At 39.5% G+C, this 22,043-nt stretch overlaps 1 protein-coding gene across 4 annotated transcripts in view; it reads left to right on the top strand.

Annotated features, from left to right (window-relative positions):
- Positions 1–22,043, top strand: part of LOC131065601 (uncharacterized) — a 195,436-nt gene that overhangs the window by 160,189 nt on the left and 13,204 nt on the right. For 3 of the 4 annotated variants that reach the window (XR_009111454.2, XM_058000339.2, XM_058000188.2), the window contains one exon: positions 12,446–12,595. Coding sequence is in view for 3 of the 4 variants with exons in the window: in XM_058000339.2 (XP_057856322.1) it covers positions 12,446–12,595 (150 nt within the window). In the remaining variant the exon portion in view is untranslated. Of the gene's footprint in view, positions 1–12,445; positions 12,596–12,692; positions 12,890–22,043 lie in introns of those variants that run through there. The other variant, XM_059207815.1, reaches the window with a different exon arrangement.

The following is a 22,043-nucleotide window of genomic DNA, read 5'->3' on the forward strand; positions in this document are numbered from 1 at the left end:
ATAAAAATTCAACAAATTAAAGTATCAAAATTTACAAAATCAAGAAATTGAAACAATATGATATTAAAAGAAAACAAAAGATTTGATAAAACTTTAATGATCTCTTCCATGCCTTTGGCACATGTATCATAAAAAAATGGACTTCATCACCCTTTCCTCTTCGGGCTTTCTGTAGTAAGGACTCTACAGTTACCTTTTGCTAATAAACACACACTTAAGGTTGGGCAATGTGGTTGCAATACGATGCAAGTTGATCAACTCAGTGACAAAACATGTGACTCTTGATCATATGAGCTCTTTGCAATAAGTGTTCTCTCATAAGTTTTAGGACCCATGTTTGATTGTAGATGTATTTGTGACACTCCTCGCATCTTCCACCATGTTCTTCACCCAAATAAGTTTTCCTGTTGAAAGATGCCAACTCTAAATGATAGCCAAAACAATACAGAATTCTTCTGTAGACAGCAATCTCAATGAATTTTCATTTCATAAACCATAATAGAATCATTCATTGGGCTTAAATCTACAGAATGATATACATAGATTTCCAATATCAAATGTAAGAGTATCATATTTCGAATGCTCAGTACTTATGAAATATATAAGAACATTGATAGATACTAACTTCCTTCTCATATAAATATTCTGAGTAATACTTAAGGATATTGACTTCTCATTATACAAGTGTCCTCTAATGAAAGCATGAATAAATAACATTCTGATATATTGAACAGTCAAGGAAAACATGTGAAATCCACTCAGTCAATCTATACACACTCAAGCCTTAATCTCATACTTGTTTAGCTGTTGCTGTAGCTGTTATTCAGAGCACTCCAAATATTGGATCCTTAGATCCTTTGCTCCAACTCAGATCACCTTATTATTGTTGCAATTAGGTAGACATGAAATTGTGGTCTGTGTAGCTCCGCCCAATTTGGTGTGATGCAGAGTAGCCGGGAACTCCTTTGTCCCTCCCTGGGCGTGCGTATCCCCGTATCCAAAACAGATACGTATCTGATACAGCTCGGATACGTATCCAAACTGTACTCATCCGTGCCCAAAAAACCTAGATTTTCCAACCATGCTGGATACTATGTGATTTGATTTTTTAATTTGACATAACTCTTACTAAATTTAATTTAAAAAAACTTCATTCATGCATTTAAAAAAAAACAAATGGTATAAATTATAAACAAAACCTACACCAAATGAGAAAGACAAATGAAATGTTTTTCTTCAGTGACCCATTTTTTGGGTATCTTCCAATGCAACTCTACTATTTTTGCATATCGTAAATTGTTAAATCAACTTATAATTATTTATGTAGCAATTATGTGTCTATATTGCTTTTGAAGTAATGAAAATCTCCTCTAATAACTTAGAAAATTGTGTTAAATATATGTGTGTGTTTTATATGAATATTGTATCCAACTGTATCCATATTGGGGGTCTTAGAAAATGGCTATATCCGTATCCAATACCGTATCTGTATTGTCATGATTGATTGAGGTGAGTGGAACCTGGAGGCAGGGACCCCCAAGCTCTTCTGGGAGTCTCCCGCATTCAATGCTCACATACTGCCAATGGAATCCAGCAATGGGGATAAAAATGCCCCAAATAAACTCATTAACAACAGTGATCGTAGCCCAAAACAGGGTTCAGATTCGGTGTTTTCGAGATCATTCAAGCAGGCGCTGGAAGGCGAATGGCTCGTGGTGCCAAGTGATGCAAAATTTGTTGCAGGACCAAGGGAGAATGCGGCATCCGATACCCTCAAAGAAAAAGGTAAGGTTTCTTCTGCCACTAAAATAGTCATTAAACCGAATGATGCCATGAATATTGTGATTTCTAGAGAGAAAGCTAGGCTAAAAGATTGTGCCATCTTCCTGGCTGCCCTTGATGTGGATAGGGTACCCTCTAGAGTCCTAGACAGTTTCTGAATAAATGGTTGCAAGATGTTTGTTATAATAAACTTGGGCTTCATTATTCTTACTACCGTATGGTTCAAAAAGGTTTATTCCTGCTATTTTTTAATGATTCGAGCAGTCAAATGAAGGCTGTCGAAAAGTAATTTTGGAACATAGGCAATTCGTGTTTCAGAGCAATCAAATGGGCTCCGGATTGCTGTCATGAGGAAATTATGGCCTTGTCTAACCCTAGGTGGGTGAGCATAAAGATGTTCCCCGATTCTTTGGTCCTGTCTTCATAAAATTGTGGAACCCTTGGGTAGGGTAATTAAGATGGACTCTTCCCCAACTCTTTTGCCCCACCTTGATGCTAGGGTTTTGATTGCCTTCCATCCTGGTGTGGAGTTTCCTTCTGAAATTGTGATAGATCTTGGAGATGTTTCTTTCCCTTGTGCCGTTGAATATCTCGGTGGAATTAATGCATGCCATGTTTGCAGGAGGAGTGACCATTTTAAGAAAGCTTGCCCCTTAATTGTCGCCCACCGTTCGACACCTGCCAATGTCGATTCGCTTAACCCTCAGAGCAACCCTAATCCTTCCCGTGGGGAGGGTGCTAACCATATCCCTTCCTCTCGCCCACATGCCTCTCCCTCTCCTTCTGCCCTTCTGTTGCAGAGAGTATTTTGAAATACCAGCAAGTCCTAAAGGATGCTAGGGTTGCTTCAGAACCACCCCGATCTTCTCTTTTTGATGGTTCAGTTTCTCAAGATGCTAATCGGGGACCTCGAACCCAAAATGCACAACAGATAGTTCTGGATAAACTCAAGAAAGTTGTAGAGGCTAGAAAACAACTTGAAATTGCTCTTGGGGCTCAAGAAGGTAACTCTGAATATGAAGCACCCCATGTCTCTGTTGAGGATAATGGTAGGGGTAGCAGGGCTGGAACCCCTGTTGTTGATTGTGCCACTGGAGACCCTGTGGATGGAACTGTGGCCCCTAATGGTGTGCCTGTTATTCTGGAAGAGGACCCCATACATTCAATTGGAGAGAACAACAACTCTCTTATCAATGAGGTGCAAAACTCCCCTTCAGAGGGCCTTCTTAAAAACATTAAAACAATCCCTGAAACATATGATGAATTAGAAGGTCCTCAAGTGGTTGTAGACACTCCAAGGTCTCCTCCTAGAGACCCAATTAAGGATTTGGGGGCCTATTCTACTATCTCTACCCCTATTCTGAACAGTGAACTTTTAAATAATGGGGATAACAAGCTGGATCTTACTGGAAGTGTCTCACAAAACTGTTGTAAGGAGCTTACTCCATGTGACCAGTCAGGAAAATTCATGACTGGCATAGGGGATCAACAAGATGGATTCGCTGAGGTTAAGTCAAAAAAGACAAGGAAAAAGAGAACCCCCAATAACACTAAAGAACCAAGCATTAGGAAGGAATCACTTGGAGCAGAGCAGATCTCTGAAAGTAGAAAGAAAAGAGGTAGACCTAATTCCTCTGTGGCCTTTGATTCAAGTAATCTAAACAATAAGGAGGAGTGGCCCAAATATTTTGATAGCTTTAAGAGCTCCATGGACACCTCTAATTGATGATGAACGTGATTTTGAATTTGAACACAGTTTCTTGGAACATTAGGGGGCTTGAATCCCCCCATAGGAAATACATAATCAAGAGATTCCTCCACATGCATAAAAGCATTGATTGTCTTATGCTTAAGGAATTAAAGGCTATTGGATTCACCCTTGAGGTGAGCCTAAAATGTATTTGGAGGGATGCAAGACACTTTCATACTAATCACCCAAAGGGGAGAGGGGGAGCTGCTATACTCCTTAGCCATAAATGGGCTAATAATGTGATTAGGTGGGGGCAATCTCCCTGCTCAAGAGCAGTATGGATTATCCTTAAAGTTGACAATAAGACCTTTGGCATTTGTTCCTTATATGCCTCAAATGATTATAGAGAGCGTAGTGAACTTTGGAACTGGGTTTCTCAACTGGAGAATGTGCCTTGGTTTATTGGTGGGGACTTCAATATGGTCAAATTTGCACAAGACAAAAGGGGTGGATCTTGATTTGAATGGAAAGGCTTAGAGAGAGTCCATTGGAATAGAATGATTAATAAAATGGACATGGTGGACCCTATTGCAGGGAGGAAAAATGAGATGAATACGGTGTGGTTTACCTGGTGTAACTATCAACAGCAGAGCAGGAGGGTATATTGAAGGTTAGACAGATTTTACTACAACAAAGACTTCTTTGCTATTCATTAAAATGACATGGGTGACAAGTATTCGGTTACCCCTTATACTCTATCTGACCACCACCCAATTCAGATTTCCATTGGCCTCTCGGATCAAGATTTTTCCCAGAGCATTCATTCTGAATCCTTTCTGCTCAATGTCAATCTTTTGGAGGATGAGGATGTATGATATGCCATGTACATTGTTAAGCTGTTTAATGAAGGTAACAAATCTTTCTTATCCAACATAGAAAAGTGGAATCGGAACATTGAGAGCTGGAAAACCTTGTGTCAAACTGTTGGAAAGAAAAAGGCTAAGGATGCTAGGATGTCAGAACTATATTGGCAAGAGTGTCTTTGCAAGGCTGAACTGGATTTGCAGAGGGATCCAGAAAATGAGCAATTGACTCAAGGACTAATTAAGACAAAGGCAGTTTTGAGGAGCATGCAGAATGTTAAGGTAAAAGGGTAGAAAACCAGAGCAAGACTCAACTGGCTGGAAGTTGGTGATAAGGGGTCCAAATTTTTCTTCAATTTGCTCAAGACGAAAGAGGCCAAGGAGAGAATCCCGAGCATTTGGGAAGGCAACACCAATATTTCTGATCCAAAGGATGTATTGGAATGTTTTGCCAAATTTTACAAAGACCTTTTCACATTTGAAGACCGAGGTAGTGACCAACAATATGCCAGAGACCTCATAAGGAAGTTGATCCCTAAGAAGCTTAATTCTGAGGATGTGGATTGCTGTGCTTTGCCTATTACCAGAAATGAGATTAAAAATGCTATTTTATCATTGAGCAATGTAAAGTCTCTGGGACCTGATGGGTTCCCAATAGAATTCTACAAGAAGAATATTGATTGGGTCTCAGATGACTTAACTAAGGTGTATGAAGAGGCTATTTGTAAGGGCACTTTGGGAAAATAAATCAATCAAGGCTTAATAAAGTTAATACCAAAAGATGGGGATAGGACACTAATTAAAAATTGGAGACCTAGTACTCTTTTGAATGCATCTTATATAATATTAGCAAAGGCAATAGCTCTCAGATTGGAGAAGATACTGCCTAAGATAATAAGCCCCACTCAAACTGGCTTTGTTAGGGGAAGGTATATCCTGGAAAACTTCATCACATGTTGGGAATCTATGAACTGGGCAAAGGCCACTGGACAGATTGGAGCAATGCTATTAATAGACTTTGAAAAGGCTTATGACAGGATTGAATGGGGGTTTATTATTCAGATGCTTGAGAGCTTTGGATTCCCTGATACATTTTGTAGAATGGTTCAGACCCTGCTTTCTGATGCTAATGCCAATGTTGAAGTGAATGGATTAAGGTCTGATAACTTTGAACTCTCTAGATCAATCAGGCAGGGTCGCCCTTTGGCCCCTGCCCTCTTTATCCTTGCTGCAGATGCTTTACACTATATGCTGAAGCCTAATGAATTCTCACGTAGAGTCAAAGGAATTTCTCTCCGTAATAAGGAGGAGGTCTCTAATATACAGTTTGCAAATGACACAGCAGTTTTGTTGGTGCTAGAGGAGGACAACCTGGTGGCTCTACTTGAGAATATTGACATATTCTGTAAAGCATCTGGTAGCAAGATTGCCCTGCATAAGTCCATCATGCTGGGTTGGGACAGCTCTCCTCTAGGTTGGTTTTCTAAATTTGATCTCAGTTGGGGAGGTCCCAACGAGATTGTGAGGTATTTGGGAATCCCATTCTCAGTCTCACCCAACTTAAAGGAAATGTGGGAATGGGTGAAAAACAAGATTGATAAGAAGCTTGCTAAATGGAACAAAAATTTCCTATCGATTGGCGGGAGGTTTCAAGCCTGTCAAAAAGTTTTATCCTCTTATAGCATTTAGTACTCCTCTGTCTGGCTTTTTAATAACTACCAATTCAATCATATTCAAAAGCAAGTTAGGGATTTCCTTTGGTCAGACGGGAAAGGCACCAAAAAACAGCATGCAGTGAAGTGGGACTGGTGTGTAATGAGGAAAGAGAGGGGTGGTATGGGGCTAAAAGACCTTAAGCTCCAAGGTGTTGCTCTTGTAGCAAAGTGGATCTTTAAAGCCATTGATGGCGATGAGCCCTGGAAAGTATTAATTAGATCCAATATCTTGACTTGTGTTCAAAAGGAAAAAGATGGAAGGGCCTCCCATTTAGTGATTTAATAGCTGGTCACTTTGAAGTGTCCCCCTTAGGGTCAGAGGTATTCAAGTCTTTATGGAAAGCCTGGGAAATTGTTAAGCAGTACATTGGGAATAACAATTTCTCTCCAGCCAATGGTTGCATTCATGGAGATAGGTCACTCTGGTGGAATATCAGACATAAGGATAAACCCCTTGCACTAGTTCAAGGATGCTCTGCTCTCAAATGGTATGACAGAGGTATCAGGAACTTTGAAGACATTATTTAGAACGGTCAGCTCCTGTCCTGGGAAGACATTGCCAAAAAATTTGGGATTTCTCAAACTCAGTTCAGAACATATGCTATCCTGAGAGATGCTCTCTGCCCCCTCTTTGCTTTGGCCCCCCTAACTATCATTAAATCCTCTCCATCCTCCTTCTGTTGGCCAGACAATACCCCCCTCCCACTCATTAAGGCCAAAGTTATTTATAATTTCCTTGTGGATAACTCTGCTGTTGTGGATCATGTTAACAACAATTGGAACCTGGAATTTGATGTGGCACATTGGAACAAGGGTTGGGACAGGATTTGGGCGGGTCCATCTGAACCAAAAAAAAAGTTTTTTCTTTGGAGACTTATCCTTCATAAACTGCTTCTTAAAGGTTTGGATGGTTCTCATTTTGTTTGTAAGCTTTGCTGGCTTTCTGAAACAGTGCAGCATGTATTTTATGACTGTCTTTTTTGCCAAAGAAGTTTGGAACTGTGTTGGCATCACTTTCAGAGATCGGTATCTGTTCTTTGTTGATGTTATCCTAGGTCACATAGAGGGCATCAGGAAGATTGCTAACTTCTTTTGGTCTTGTTTATCTGTAGAAGTTTTATGGTTGATATGGAAGTTTCGGAATAATGATGTTTTTAATGGTAGGACTAGAAACCTTACCGAGTCTCTCAGGAGACTCATTTTGGAACTTCTAGCCTTCCAGGTCACAGTGGTCATCAAATTAGAAGAAGACAAAATTGATAAATGGCGTGACGAGGGAGCAACAACAGACCGCATCAGAGAACTATCTCATGGTTACACATGGGAGAGGGGAGACCGGGACAAGCCTCCTTTTGAACAGGCATTATTCAACTTTGCTCACGAGCTGGAAGAGAAGCAGCTAAGGTTGGATGCTATTTGTAGAGAGGGAGAACAAATGCGGAATTAGGTTGCTCACCCATACAAAGACCAGATTCTTGAAGGAAAGATCGAAGTCTGGAATGATAACAAGGAGCCGGATAAAGAAATCACCTTCAGATGACTTCATTGGCTTGTTTTGTATAATCTGTAACACTCGACATGTTGTTTTTGTATATCTGCCTCGTATATATACTCCTCTCTGGAACTGTTTATGATCCTGTTGTTTCTTTCAGCAGTATTATCAGCTATATTGTAATGCTATCCTCGGATAGATGATAAACTGAACCTGTTGTGGGTGATGTAGATGTTTTGATACTCTATATTTAATATAAAAAAAATACCGTATCCGTATTTGTATCCGTATCCATGTCCATGCAACTTTGCTCACACTAATGGCGACATTGGCACCTTTGGAATGGCACTATCTCAAATGATGCCCTTCCAACAATGGCTACTAAAGCAGGTTCTGCTTGATATTGCAATCAAAAATCCTTTTCCAGCCTACGTCCCTTCTTGTCTGGTGTCGAGCTCCTTGCTAGATCCCTGAGGGTGACATCTCGGAAGACCTTCATAAGGCATTCACAACAGATCAGAAGAACATTGATGTAGCAGGGTTTTTGTCCCACTACAGGTGCCTCTCAGGTCTGTGTCTGAGAGAGTGATTTGCATTTGTTGAATGCAGAGAATAAATCCCAAATTTAGCAATGCCTTTCTTCAAGCAGCAACCTGTATATGTATAACCCCTTCTTAAGTCAGCCCAAGGAAAACATCATAACAAACTTGGCCAAGATTTATTAAACCAACATTAAAGAAACTTCTAACATAGTTAGCCTTGAAACAGTTTGGTGTAATGTCCCCTATTAGAATGCTACGTGTTTTTTCCCAATAGTTACATACATCATTTAACATCATTATTTCTTGAATTAGGTTATTGAGATTAGAACTATATATGATGCAATAAATAACTAATTAAATTTCGGGTTCACCCTCACTTCTTCCCTAACCCTATGGAAGATGGTGGAATTACTATGCTAGGGTGCTTGGAAACAGTCTACGAGTGGGCTCCCTCAAGGTTTCTTAGGAACATATGTTTATGCCCATCTCGGGTCTCTCCCTCAAGGCTTCAGAAATATATGTCCTTAGCCATCTTGGGATTTACCCGTCTAGTGACCGAATTACTCCGCCTCTCCTACACAAATCCCCTATCCCTACATAGGCATTAGCGGAAGACTAGGACTGGGTTATATAATAGTCTTTCATGTACCATGAATATATATGAAATTAAGTATGACTGTCATACATATTGCAGTCAATATTAATATTACTACTAAATTCTGCATAAGGGACATTATTGGGCTTCATATATTAAGCATATATATTCAGCATATCCCCATGCATACCACCAAGAACAAAGATGTTAGTGCCTGCAACTTAATAACAGATCTGATCTGATGGATGGTGATGTCACTAGATGCTTTTGATTCCTTTTCTTTATATCTCTCAATGTGAGGGAGAGGTCCCACCTCTTCATCATGTATACCCTTTGGCAAGAGACACACTCTTTCACCATTAGCACCCTTTGAAAGAGTGCAACTCTTCATTATTCCTGCCTTTTGAAAGGGACACAACCTTTCACAACCAGATCTGCACTTTTTATTTAAATTAGATCTGCACTTCTTGTTTAAATCATATCTGCACTTCTGATTCCCAAATTATTCCCCCTTCAAATGAGTCCTCTTCTCCCTTTTATACCTCATATTTGGGGGAGTCGCAACTTATTATTTCATGCCTTTTGACCATTCATTAAATTTAATCAAATTTTAATTATATTCTTTTATATTTTAATTTTTTATTCTTTTGTATTTTATGTTATTATTATTATTTATTATTAAATTCTATTTCAAAGTGGGGACATTACAGTCTGCCCCACCCAAGATTGCTTATCCTTAAGCAATGATCATGTAGTGTTCAAAATGACTTCCAATATGAAATGGCCTTGGAAACACATGGAATAAACATGCTGGAAACATATCAGGCATGATCTAAACACGGAGTGTACACATAAAAACACAGAGCATACACACAAATACATGTATTGTTGGATTCCTTCTTTTGACTAGAATGATTCATTGATTGATTTTTACCCTGCAGGATGGCAGGATCAAAGCTCTGATACCAATTGTAATGCCCCCTTTTAGAATGCTACCTGTTTCCCAATAACATCATTTAACATCATTATGTCTTAAATTAGGTTATTGAGATTAGAAGTATATATAATGAAATAAATAAGTAATTAAATTTAGGGTTTGCCCTTGCTTCTTCCCTAACCGTACGGAAGATGGTGGAATTATTGTGCTAGGGCGCTTGCAAACAATCTATGAGTGGGCCCCTCAAGGTTTCTTAGGAACATATGTTTATGCCCATCTCGGGTCTCTCCTTCAAGGCTCTGTAAATATATGCCCTTACCCATCTAGCGACTGAATTACTCCGCCTCTCCCTACAAAACCCCCCTATCCCTACGCAGGCATTAGCGGAAGACTAAGGACTGGGCTATATATAATAGTCTTTCATGTACCATGAATGTGTATGAAATTAAGTATGACTATCATACATATTGCAGTTTATATTAATCTTACTACTAATTTCTGCATAAGAACATTATCAGGCTTCATATATTAAGCATACATATTCAGCACATCCCCATGCATACCACCAAGAACAAAGATCTTACTGCCCGTTACTTAATAACAGATCTGATGTGATCGATGGTGATGTCACTAGATGCTTTTGATTCTTTCTCTTTTTATTGGGAGAGGTCACAACTCTTCATCGTGTATGCCCTTTAACAAGAGACACTCCCTTTCACCATTAGCACCCTTTGAAAGAGTGCAACTTTTCATTATTCCCGCCCTTTGAAAAGGACACAACCTTTCACAATCAGATCTGCACTTCTGATTCCCAAATTATCCCCCCTTTAAATGAGTTCTCTTCTCCCTTTTATACCTCATATTTGGGGGAGTCACAACTTGTCAGTTGATGCCTTTTGACCATTCATTAAATCCAATCAAATTTTAATTATTCTTTTATATTTTAATTTAATTTTTATTTTTATTCTTTTGTATTTTAATGTTATTATTATTTATTATTAAATTCTATTTCAAAGTGGGGACATTACATGAGGTCAATGAAGTAGGCATCACAAGGGATCTAAAATAGCATAGAGTGCCTCACCTCTAAAATTCTACTAGCTGCCATATGCATCATATTGTCTATCACTACTTGGACAACATTTTCCATTTCCACCGCCATAACCACTTCATCCAACATTTTACACAAGGTCTTACCATTTTTATTTTATTGGAGATATCAATTGATTTCAAAAAGACTATCTGTCTTCCTAAAGCTGCAAAAATGTTAATGAGTGTTAAACTTACCAATTTCCCACTCATTAGATAAAATGTTGTAGCCCTTCTTTCTCCGATTTCATTTTGGTTCCTCTACTAGTTAATTTGTGTTTTTTATTGCACTTAGTAATAATCAGCCACTCAACCCATAACGGCCTGAACCTTGAACTCCATACTAGCCACAGTCAATGCAACGACCAATTGTTTCTAAGGATTCATAGCAACATAAAATGGAATGTTAAAAGTACCAAAAATTGGTGCATTACAACTTTGCCTCATGGTGGAATTGGTTATTCCAAGAAGCACCTCTCTACAAAGGTTGTGCACTAGGATTTTTACGAGAAACAAAAAAGTTAGAAGTGCAGCGCCTATCTCCCTCTGCCTATCATTGCCTATGCCATCCTCTTTATTTGCTTTCTTTTGATCATAAACTATAAAGAGAGCATTTACCTCTTGCTAAATCTCCAAAGATGCTTTTGTAGATGGCACATCTTAGTAAGTGATTCGTGCAAGGTGATATTTGAGACAATTTCTGCCTTTCTCTTATTCATCTTGCAATAGTTGCATACAACCATTCCTACCTTTGTATCTTGTGTCTTATGTTTCGAAGAAAGGTCCATGGGCTTGCCACCACCTCTCCAACTTGTGTATGCAATCTGATCGTCAAAAAAAAGAAATAAACTCTAGCAAAATGAAGAAAAAGGAAAAGTTCAAATTAAGTCAAAATAAATAAAACAACAATAAATAACTAAGCCCTCTCACAGGAATTTAGAATGACTGCACAAAAACAACAAATCGAAACAACATTATATACATTTTAAATGCAGCTGAATAAGAGCTGACTACTTCGCTATTCTTGTTCAATCATGCTTCTCTAACGCCTTCAAACTGATGGTGAATGGTCCAAAGCTACCAACACTAGTGAGCAAAAAAAGACTCCTCAAATGATGCAAAATGAACTTGGTTTTTGGCAGAATAACTTAATGCAGGCACGGGAAGTTTTCTTTGAATTTCATTAGTCATTGCTGAGTTATGCTCACAATTAGTTGGGACCGAAATGAATTTGCAAGAAATCGGCAACTCAACAAGTTTTTGCTGTTTTTTTCAACCATGGTTTCTAGCTTTTCTAGGGGATGAAAAGGATAGTCAAAGTTTAGCTACTTTTTTCATAACGCATGTTGGGATAGATTGACTCTTCTCAAAACTGAGAATGCTTTAACTAAATTTGACTATGTATTTTGTTTTCTGATTCTGTGTAAGTTCAAATATTTGGAAACTGTATAATAATTAAATATAATATTTCATTCCTTAAAGCATTTGCTTGATCGATATGCATCTTATCTTGTATCTACAATCATAGTGGTAACAAGTTTAGTTTGGTATAAACGATAACAAAAATGTGGTTGATTTCCAGTCAGAAGCCCACTAATATGGATATTTTGTATTGCGTGGTATTGATAAGAGGACAAAATCACTTATCCAATTGGTACTTGATTTAGGTCTCTTCCATAACTTACTGTTCTGATTTTTTTTTCCTTGATGCACCTTTGAGTAAGCTTCACTTCTGTGCAGTATATATCAATGGAACGGAAACTTTACAAGTGGAAGAAACCAGGAAGTTGGTATGAAAGGTTTGCAGGCATCAGTCCTTTTGATAGAAGGTTCTTATCTCATGGGCGTTGGATTCGGGCAGCCCAAAGTGGAATATCGTGTTTTGCACTAGTAGGTGGCTATCATTTAGCACTCAATTATCTCTTGAATTAGAAGACATTTATTTCTGTACATACCCTTAATTTGAATTCTTTTGTATTTTTTTTAGTGTTCCCAGAATAATGCAGAGCACTTGCTATGTAACAAAATTTGTCTCAGCAATTTTGATGTCATTTGAGTACTAGAGTTCTTGATTTCGTAGTGACCAATAAATTACCTACATAAACTTACCAAAACTTGCAAGTTGTCACTGTTTATGATAAGTCTCATAATATAATTATCTATGATAATTAATTTTGAATTCAATGTTCATTAAATTTTTTTAGTAAATGCAATCATTTACAATAATTTTAAATTCGTTTGTAATATAAATTTTATAATAAAATATTTTAGTAATACAGCCATTCATAATAATTAATTTTAAATTGACTTGGAATTCAATTAAAAATATTTATATGTAAATTTATTAGAAATATTTTGAATTATACTATGGGTTTCTTTTGAATTATATTATGGATTTAATTATTACTATTTTTTATTTGTAATATAAATTTTCTAGTTCAGTTTGAGTCGAGTGAGGTCATAAATGGTGGATCTAATTGTGTATGCCAAAATGTGAGTTCCAAAGAGCATAATCAATAATGAAAATACCCAAAAACCACACAAATCAACAAAACATCAAGATAGGACAAAAAGGAGGCAAAACAACACAGTATAATGAAATAAACAACTCAAGTGCTATTAGACCTTCCTTTTGATGCAACGATGGGTTCTTTGATTTTTGATCGGATGTGTGCTCACAAATTCAATTGCATAATTGTATGCAAGCTCCAAATTTTGCTCAAGATTGCTTGATGGTTGTATGGATGCTCAAGAGATTCAAGTCTTGTATTCATTCATTGTTGTGTGAGAATGAGAGATTGTTTTTGGTTAAGCGTAGGAGTTTGGAATGGAGGGCTAGGATTAAAAGTTGAGATCCAGGTGAGGAGATGGCTTGAGGTCCTCACGCTCAATGTGAAGTTGACAAGTGTCAACTTGTGAGAAGATGGAAGAACTAGCTGGTTGGGGGAAGAGTGTAAGGAAGATTTGCCATAAAGGCATTTCTTGTTTTCACACTCCAAGGTACTTGGTGGAAAGGACTAAAGGAATTCTTTATTCCTTGGGGAGGACAAAGGTGTAAGGGATGGTACTCAACATTTAAGGTTGAGGTAGACATGGGTTGACTTGGGAGGGATAATCCTTGTGATTAGGAATGTGCATATGATTAGGGGGAATGATTATGAAAATAATCATGGATTGGGAGGCAAGTGGCAAATGTAGGAGGATGTGATGGGTGGAGAGAGAATGAGTGGAGGGAATTAAAAATTCCAATTAATTCCAAGTGGAGAGGATGATTAAATTAAATAAATAAGGAGGTTTATTTAATTTAATGAGAGACTGAATTAAATTAATTCATCTTGGAAAATAAGGGAAAAAGAAATATTTTGATTAAAAGATCAAAAGGTTAACTAGCCAAATTAATTAAATTAATTCAACTAAGGGTATAGAGGAAAAGGGGATGCAATTAAATAAATAATTAGCGACTAGGCTTGGGATAAGAGGGAAATAGGAATTAATTTGATCAAATAATGATGATCAAATTTAAGTGTCTACATTTTGCTCCTATTTGAGATGGCATTAGAATAATATCATTTTAAATAAAATATAAAGCACCATTGACAAGAAGAAATGCCCCAAACAACGGGAACGCTAGGTGAGATTGGGATGGATGCCCCCTTGAGAGGGCGGATGAGAAGAGAAAGAATGAGCCCAGGCAGTGTGTCGAAAGAAAAAAGGGAACAAAAACGATGAAAGAATGGGGAAAATAAAAGATTTCGAAGGGGATAAGCAGTAGGGATATGAAGTAAGCGGAGGAAAAATAGAGAAGTGGGGTGTAAAGGGGACGAAAAATGGTGGGTGAAGGAGGAAATGAGGAGCAAATTAGGGTTATAAAATTCAAAAGTTTGACCTCATTTGCACCCATTATTGCTATTGCAAAAAATAGCAATAGAGAAAATAATTGCATCAGGAGGACCGAGGCACCAGGCAGACATCATGAGGAGTGGTGATACGACGACAACTAGATCTCCAGGTATGGATGATCGTACCCCGCGTGTACCTTCATTTGATGCATTAAATGCTTAGTTAGAAGAAATTGTGGTGAATTTGTTAGATCGTGTCTGACGGATTCATGCGTAGATCGATGGATACGCAAGTCCACCAATCTCACAATAGATAGAGGGATGGGGGGATGGGCACATTTGTTCCGAAATGGGTGGATCCGACCCAGAAGTGGAAGGGCAAAAACATATGTGAACTGAAAATGGCGGATTCAAAGAATCCATCAAAGGGGGGAAGATAGATAGGCGGATGTGCAAATTTGCCAAAATGGGAAAGGGGATAGGAAAAGGTTGGCGGAATTGAGGATTTCACCAAGAAGGGATGAACAAAGTAACGGATTCATGGATCTGTTGTAGTGCAGGAGAGGACTGTAGATTTGCGGATGCATGGATCCGTTGATTGGGGCTAGAAGGGAATGAAATTGAATAGGTAGAAGTGTGGGGGAGAACAGTGGATATGCTTTGTGAAAGAGTGGATTCGCCTAAAAGATCAACGAAAGCACTAGTTTTGGGTAGAAAAGAGGTTTTGGCTAAGGTAAGATGAAGGCTGACAAGTGGTTGTGATGATGCAAGTGAGGATAGACACTCTTTAGGTACGAGAGCAGAGGTTTGTGATGTCGAGGCTTGCAGAGGAATTTGGAGATGGGGAGTGGGAGACTTTGGATCGGATCAGTTTGGGGTATCTATTGCAGATGCCCTAGATTCAGATGCACACTGTCATGCTGACAACGTTGGTAGAGAAATGAATATCAAAGATGGCTACCTTTGATCTGTCAACAAGGGAGATCACAGTGACATATAAGGATGTCTACGAGATTTTGAGACTCCTGATCAGGGGGCCACGAGTGGTGATGAGAAATGTCAAACACACGCTAACATTATAGATGTTGCTTCAGACAAGAAATGTGCTACTATAGAGAGGCACATTGGTATTGAACATGTTGCAAGATGCAAACACACTCAATTGGTATCTCTATGTATACGTTTGTGCCCTAATTAGCAGATATCTGGCACTAGATAGGGGAGGGCGAGCATACTCGCTTGGGATGGCACAGATCATGGTCGATGCTATTGATCGACACAAACCTTATGCATGGGGGACTCTAGTGTTGGTAGAGCTCTACAGAGAGCTCTAGATGATATGCTACCACGATCAGACGAGTTTGGGATTTTCGACCTTACTGCTAGTGTGGGCCTGGGAGCATATTTTGGTGGCACAACCAGTAGGTCAAAGGATGGATAGAGCAAATGAGCCAGTTGTATTTAACTGGCGGGGTACCCTACAATATGTAGGGAATATAGTGGATTATTGGAGAGTTTTATTCAACCAGATTGATGAAAGTTGTATTGTATGGAGGCCGTATAGGGACATAGCCAGTTGGCCCGAGGACATAGAGCATTTACCATTCCTGCGGACACCTTATATTACAACGTGTTGGATGCACATGATTGAAAGGTATAGGCCTCATAGGGTACAAAGGCAGTTTGGCATAAGATAGGACATTCTGGGGCCACCGCATCGAATAACACAATTGACTTGAGAGGAGAGAGGGTGGGGGAGGCCAGTGGACAGAGAGCTAGCCAAAACCGAGTGGCTAGAGATGGAGGAGGTGATGTGGGACCTTGTTGGAAGAGTGGATGATGCAGGGGTTATAGCTAGATATCCAGCCTGGTGTGCGATCATCAAGCCAACACGGGTAGGAGCATCAGGGTTATTGACAACCAATGTGAGGAGGTTGGGGGCAGAAGGACGAGGGAGAGGGAGAAGGGGAGGATGACTGTCGAGGATTGACATGATGGAGGTAGAGGTGGAGGTAGAGGATGAGGGAGGAGAGGTGATGGAGGTGGGTGAGCCTAGGGCGAAGGAGGAGAGGCTGAGGAGACGGGGAAAGACAATTGTAGCGCCTGGAGAGAGAGAGAGAGAGAGAGAGAGAGAGAGAGAGAGAGAGAGAGAGAGAGAGAGAGAGAGAGAGAGAGAGAGAGAGAGAGAGAGAGAGCGAGAGAGCGCGAGCACGAGCGCGAGCGCGAGCGAGAGCGAGAGCGAGCGAGAGAGAGCGAGAGCGAGAGCGAGCGAGAGCGAGAGCGAGAGAGAGAGAGAGAGAGAGAGAGAGAGAGAGAGAGAGAGAGAGAGAGAGAGAGAGAGAGAGAGAGAGAGAGAGAGAGAGAGAGAGAGAGAGAGAGAGAGAGAGGATGACTGTCGAGGATTGACATGATGGAGGTAGAGGTGGAGGTAGAGGATGAGGGAGGAGAGGTGATGGAGGTGGGTGAGCCTAGGGCGAAGGAGGAGAGGCTGAGGAGACGGGGAAAGACAATTGTAGCGCCTGGAGAGAGCGGGAGCGGGAGCGGGAGCGGGGCGCGGGCGAGGCCATGTTTTACACAACTGTTTATGAGGCCATCATAGAGATGAGGCGTAGAGAGGGGGTGCAGGCAAGTCACAACTTTGATGGGCGGGGGGCGGGGGCGGGGGCGGGGGCGGGGGCGGGGGCGGGGGCGGGAGCGGGAGCGGGAGCGGGAGCGGGAGCGGGAGTGGGCGAGGCCATGTTTTACACAACTGTTTATGAGGCCATCATAGAGATGAGGCGTAGAGAGGGGGTGCAGGCAAGTCACAACTTTGATGGGCGAGGCCATGTTTTACACAATTGTTTATGAGGCCATCGTACTAGAAGGGTAGATGCAAACATATGAGCCACCCAGAGCCATGAGTAACTCTTTATGGTCGACATCACGTAGTGGAGGCTCATCCATGCAGAGAAATGGGGGATCCTCGTGACACAACATTTAAAGTGGGGGGAGCTGGAGGGCGGGGGCGGGGGCGGGGGCGGGGGCGGGGGCGGGGGCGTTTTACACAACTGTTTATGAGGCCATCATAGAGATGAGGCGTAGAGAGGCCATGTTTTACACAATTGTTTATGAGGCCATCGTACTAGAAGGGTAGATGCAAACATATGAGCCACCCAGAGCCATGAGTAACTCTTTATGGTCGACATCACGTAGTGGAGGCTCATCCATGCAGAGAAATGGGGGATCCTCGTGACACAACATTTAAAGTGGGGGGAGCTGGAGGTCGGAGAGGAGTAGCTCCTCTCAAAGCCAGGCGTGATCAGTGATGGGGCCTCCATAGGTACCAACAAGGGCTAGGAGGGAACCATCAACAATGGCATTGATGTAGTGGGAGGGGGTGTTAGTTTATGATGACACAAAGGGGTAGGATGGTTAGGATACAAAGCAAATAATAGCGCAAATAGATGTATATGAGGGAGATGCCCCAGGACCAGAAGGACCATCAAAGACAAGTGAGGGGTTAGTCGGGGCCCCATTGTCATGGCTAGGCATTGGGCAACATTTTGATCTCATTATGCAAAAGCCTATTGTACATTTATCATGATGTATTATATTTATTATTGATTGGAATGATGGACATTGTATATTTTTGGGACGTTTTTTGGACATTTGTTCATGAGAGATATTGATGGCGGCCTATATGTTATTGTACCATGACATATATGTTGATAATTATATATATGATCACGTTGATGGCTTGTTATGCAAGATGATTATGCACAAGGGATGGTGATTGTATGTTATGCATATATAATTTGATGTTATGGCTATGCGATGTGATGTTATGTGACTAACTTGTGTGATGCAAGATGGGATGTAGGATGATATATGATATAAGTATATGAATGATATATGATATGAGTATATGGATGATATATAATATGATTGTGATCCTATATGATGTTATTGATGGTGCATGATGCATTGTTTTTTGATGTAGCATATGCATATGTAATGTGATGAGATGTATGATTTGATGTTATATATTGTAGCGTCGTAAATTATACACCCTTAATTTGGGTTGTACAATTCCACGCTTAGGTTAGCACCCACCTTGGTGTGTTTCATTTCATTTTGCATTTTCAAGGTTCTTTTATGCATTTAATTATTAATTTAATTAAATCTAAGGTCCTCTCTCATCAATTTACATATTATAAAATTGGGCCCTTATCCTTAAGTGTGACCCTTTTTATTTCATTTTAATTAACCTGATAAAGTCCTAATTTTGAGCTTCAAAGCTCATTTTCACACATCTAAACACCTTGGATTGACGCACCGAGATGGATTTGACTTTGTAATCACGATATTTTGCTTCCCTAGAAATTAGGAAAAAAAGTTGACTCGACCGAAGCAACCACCACATCGGTCTCGACTTTTTCTCCCTGAATTTTGGGAGCTTAATTTGGCAGTATTATAATGTTTAAATCTTTCTTTGTGTGAAATTTTATCATTTCTAGGTTGGCCTATGATCAAAATTAAAGTTAGGGTTTCATATATATAACCTTTCCTTTCCTCATTTGAAGGATCCATGCTTAACCAATTGAAGGAGACCTCTTATGAAGTGAAAGTGCAGGTTTTATGTGGAGTCTACAATCAACAAATTCATCATTCATCAAGTCTTCATCAACCTTGTTCATCATCAATGGAAGCTTAGGAGATATTGAAGAATAATAAGAAGATCACCGACTGTTGATTGGCTTGTACCACTCCCTTAGGGTTTGGTATGGTTTTATGTTATTTTCATATCTCTATGTGAGTTTTTAGATCTACATATCATTTATTTTCAGACTTGGATAATTGCTTTAGATCCATATTGCATTTACATTATGTTTATTTAGGGTTTTTACTCCAAACAAAGGGTAGAACTCTAGTTTTGCATTTTAGCTCATAGGCATCTTACAAACACATGGGATTCCAGGGCACACACACTTTTCAATACTTTATTTGCTATTTGTGGAGGTGAAAATCACCAAAACAAGGGGTTTGACTAAGGCAAAACCTTACATAGCCACCCATACACCATTTTCTAGCTTGCAGGTACATTTGTAGGTTTTCGTCAAAGAGGGCAATTTCCATTTGTAGGTTTTCGTCAAAGAGGGCAATTTCCAGGAAGTCTCAACAAGCAGGCACAGGTCCATTTGTAGAATTTGGTCTGACCTCTGGTACTGGAGCACCCAACGCTCTGGTACTAGACCAGAGCACCCAACACCCTGGTCCTCCTTAGTAAGTTGCTATTTTTGGTAGTTCAACTCCAGAGCACCTCAATTTGTAAATCCTTAGTTTCTGACTCAATACAGTGACATGGACCAGAGCGCCCAATGCCCTAGTCCAGCTCAATCAAGCTCAGATTTCAGTATCAGACACACATCATAATTCCCCTCTCAGATCTGCTTTCTGTATTTTAGTTTCATTCTTGTATCAGTCTATTCTTACAGTTTACTTAGTTGATTTCATACATCCTATTAGGTTAGTTTGTTATTACCTGACATTTGACTCATTCCCTTTCATATCAGCAAAGAAATAGAAACCCTAAAAGTATTCCTTGACTCTCTTTCACAAGAGGAAGTCAAAGTGAATTACTTCCTTAGGCTCTTTTGTATTCCAATGTGTGAATGGGAGTGTGATTAGGTCGTAGTTTACTCGATCCCATTTTTATCCACCACATTTCGGTGAACTTGACCTTCTTACATTTTGGTGAACCCGACCTTCTTACATTTGCATTTTTTGACTAGATCTTGTTATTGCATGTTTCTTTTCTATCAAAAACATAAAAATCTCAAAAATATTGATTTTTATCTTTGGATTTGATTTGTATGCACTTAAACATAATTTGATTTGATTTGATTTGATTTTAATTTTTATTTTGCAATCTTAAACATATAGCTCATGCACTTTTATGCTTACATTTAGTTAATGCATAATTGCTTCATTGCTTAGACATTTAGTTTACTTTCTTTACTTGCATTGTTTCTTTCATTGCATTTGTTTAAAAAAAGGACATTTTCAAATCTTTTTCATGCCAAAAAAAGGGGACCTAATGACAGGTATATATAAATGAGTCTAGACGAAGACACACAACCGACTAGGGATATGTACAAGACCAACCTTATATACAGGGACTAAGCTATACACTAGACATACGAAAAACTCGGGAATTGAGATAGGGAGACTGTGTTAATGCATAGCGGAAATGGAACACTTGGATAATAGATAATGATTGGGATGCGAATCAGGCGAAGATGCAAAGAGAAAGCACATGACATGGGATAGCATAATGCATAGGTGTAAAGTGATGGGTGTGGATATGAAGGATAATGAGAAGATCCTCTTACATATGGTGCTTGTTTGCCAATTTTTCACTACATGTACTCATCCAAGGCACCTATTTGCCAAGTTTTCAGTACATGTACTCATCCAAGGCACCTATTTGGCAAGTTTTCACTATTGGACGGATTTTATCATGCCCTTTTTTCTTTGTATTTTGCGTATGTATATTTTGTTGTTTTTTTTTGGATTTTTTTAAATTTTTCTCTTTTTAATTTTTATTTTTTGAATAGTGGGATACACTGCAAGAATCAAGCATAGAATCTCATCAAATGGATGATGTTGAGAGGATCGCTCAAAGGCTCTCCTTCTGGAGAAGACAATTGGTATTGACCCTAAACCATATTTTGTTGTGATAATATAGGGCTCTAGGCAATTTGGCTCAAACTTTCCTTTGGTCTAACGATGCTGCTATACTTTTTTGTTCTCATTGAGGAGTAGATCACCAACTTGGAACTAACGAGGTTAGATTTTCTTACCGTAATGCCTCTTATGACAATTATGATAAACCGACATGTGATCATAAGCTTGTCGCTTTCCATCTAACAAGTTCAGTTGAGTGAGTCATGCCACACGATAATCTTCATGAGTGACCAGGTGCTTGAGTGAAACACGCAAGGATGGGAGTTTGACCTCAATAAGCAAGACTACTTCAACATCATATACGAGTGAATATGAGGTGGCACCGATAGCAGTACAGATGGTAGTGCAATATACCCAAAGGGAGGGATTAAGGTGGAAGTGCCCATCACGACCAATATTACGAACAACCTTCTTGAGTATTTTGTAGAGAGTTTTGTTGGTTGCTTCTTCTTGGGCATTGCCTTGAGGGTAATATGGGGTGGAGAAGCGGTGTTGGATATGGTAGGCATCACAAATTTCCTTGATAAACTTCTTGTTGAATGGAGTGCCATTATCAGCGACGATGGTGGATAGAAAGCCATAGTGACAAATGATGTGGTAGAGAATGAATTTGGATATTTGGGCACCTATGCTGAGGGTAAGTGGGACTGCTTCAATCCACTTGGTGAAATATTTTGTGGCAATGATAATGAATTTATGACCATTTGATGGAGGGGAAATCTTTTCGATGAGTTCAAAACCTTAGCGTGAAAAGGGCCACAATGTGATGATCG

This window comes from Cryptomeria japonica, chromosome 7 (genome assembly GCF_030272615.1).
Source record: "Cryptomeria japonica chromosome 7, Sugi_1.0, whole genome shotgun sequence".
Taxonomy (NCBI): Eukaryota; Viridiplantae; Streptophyta; class Pinopsida; order Cupressales; family Cupressaceae; genus Cryptomeria; species Cryptomeria japonica.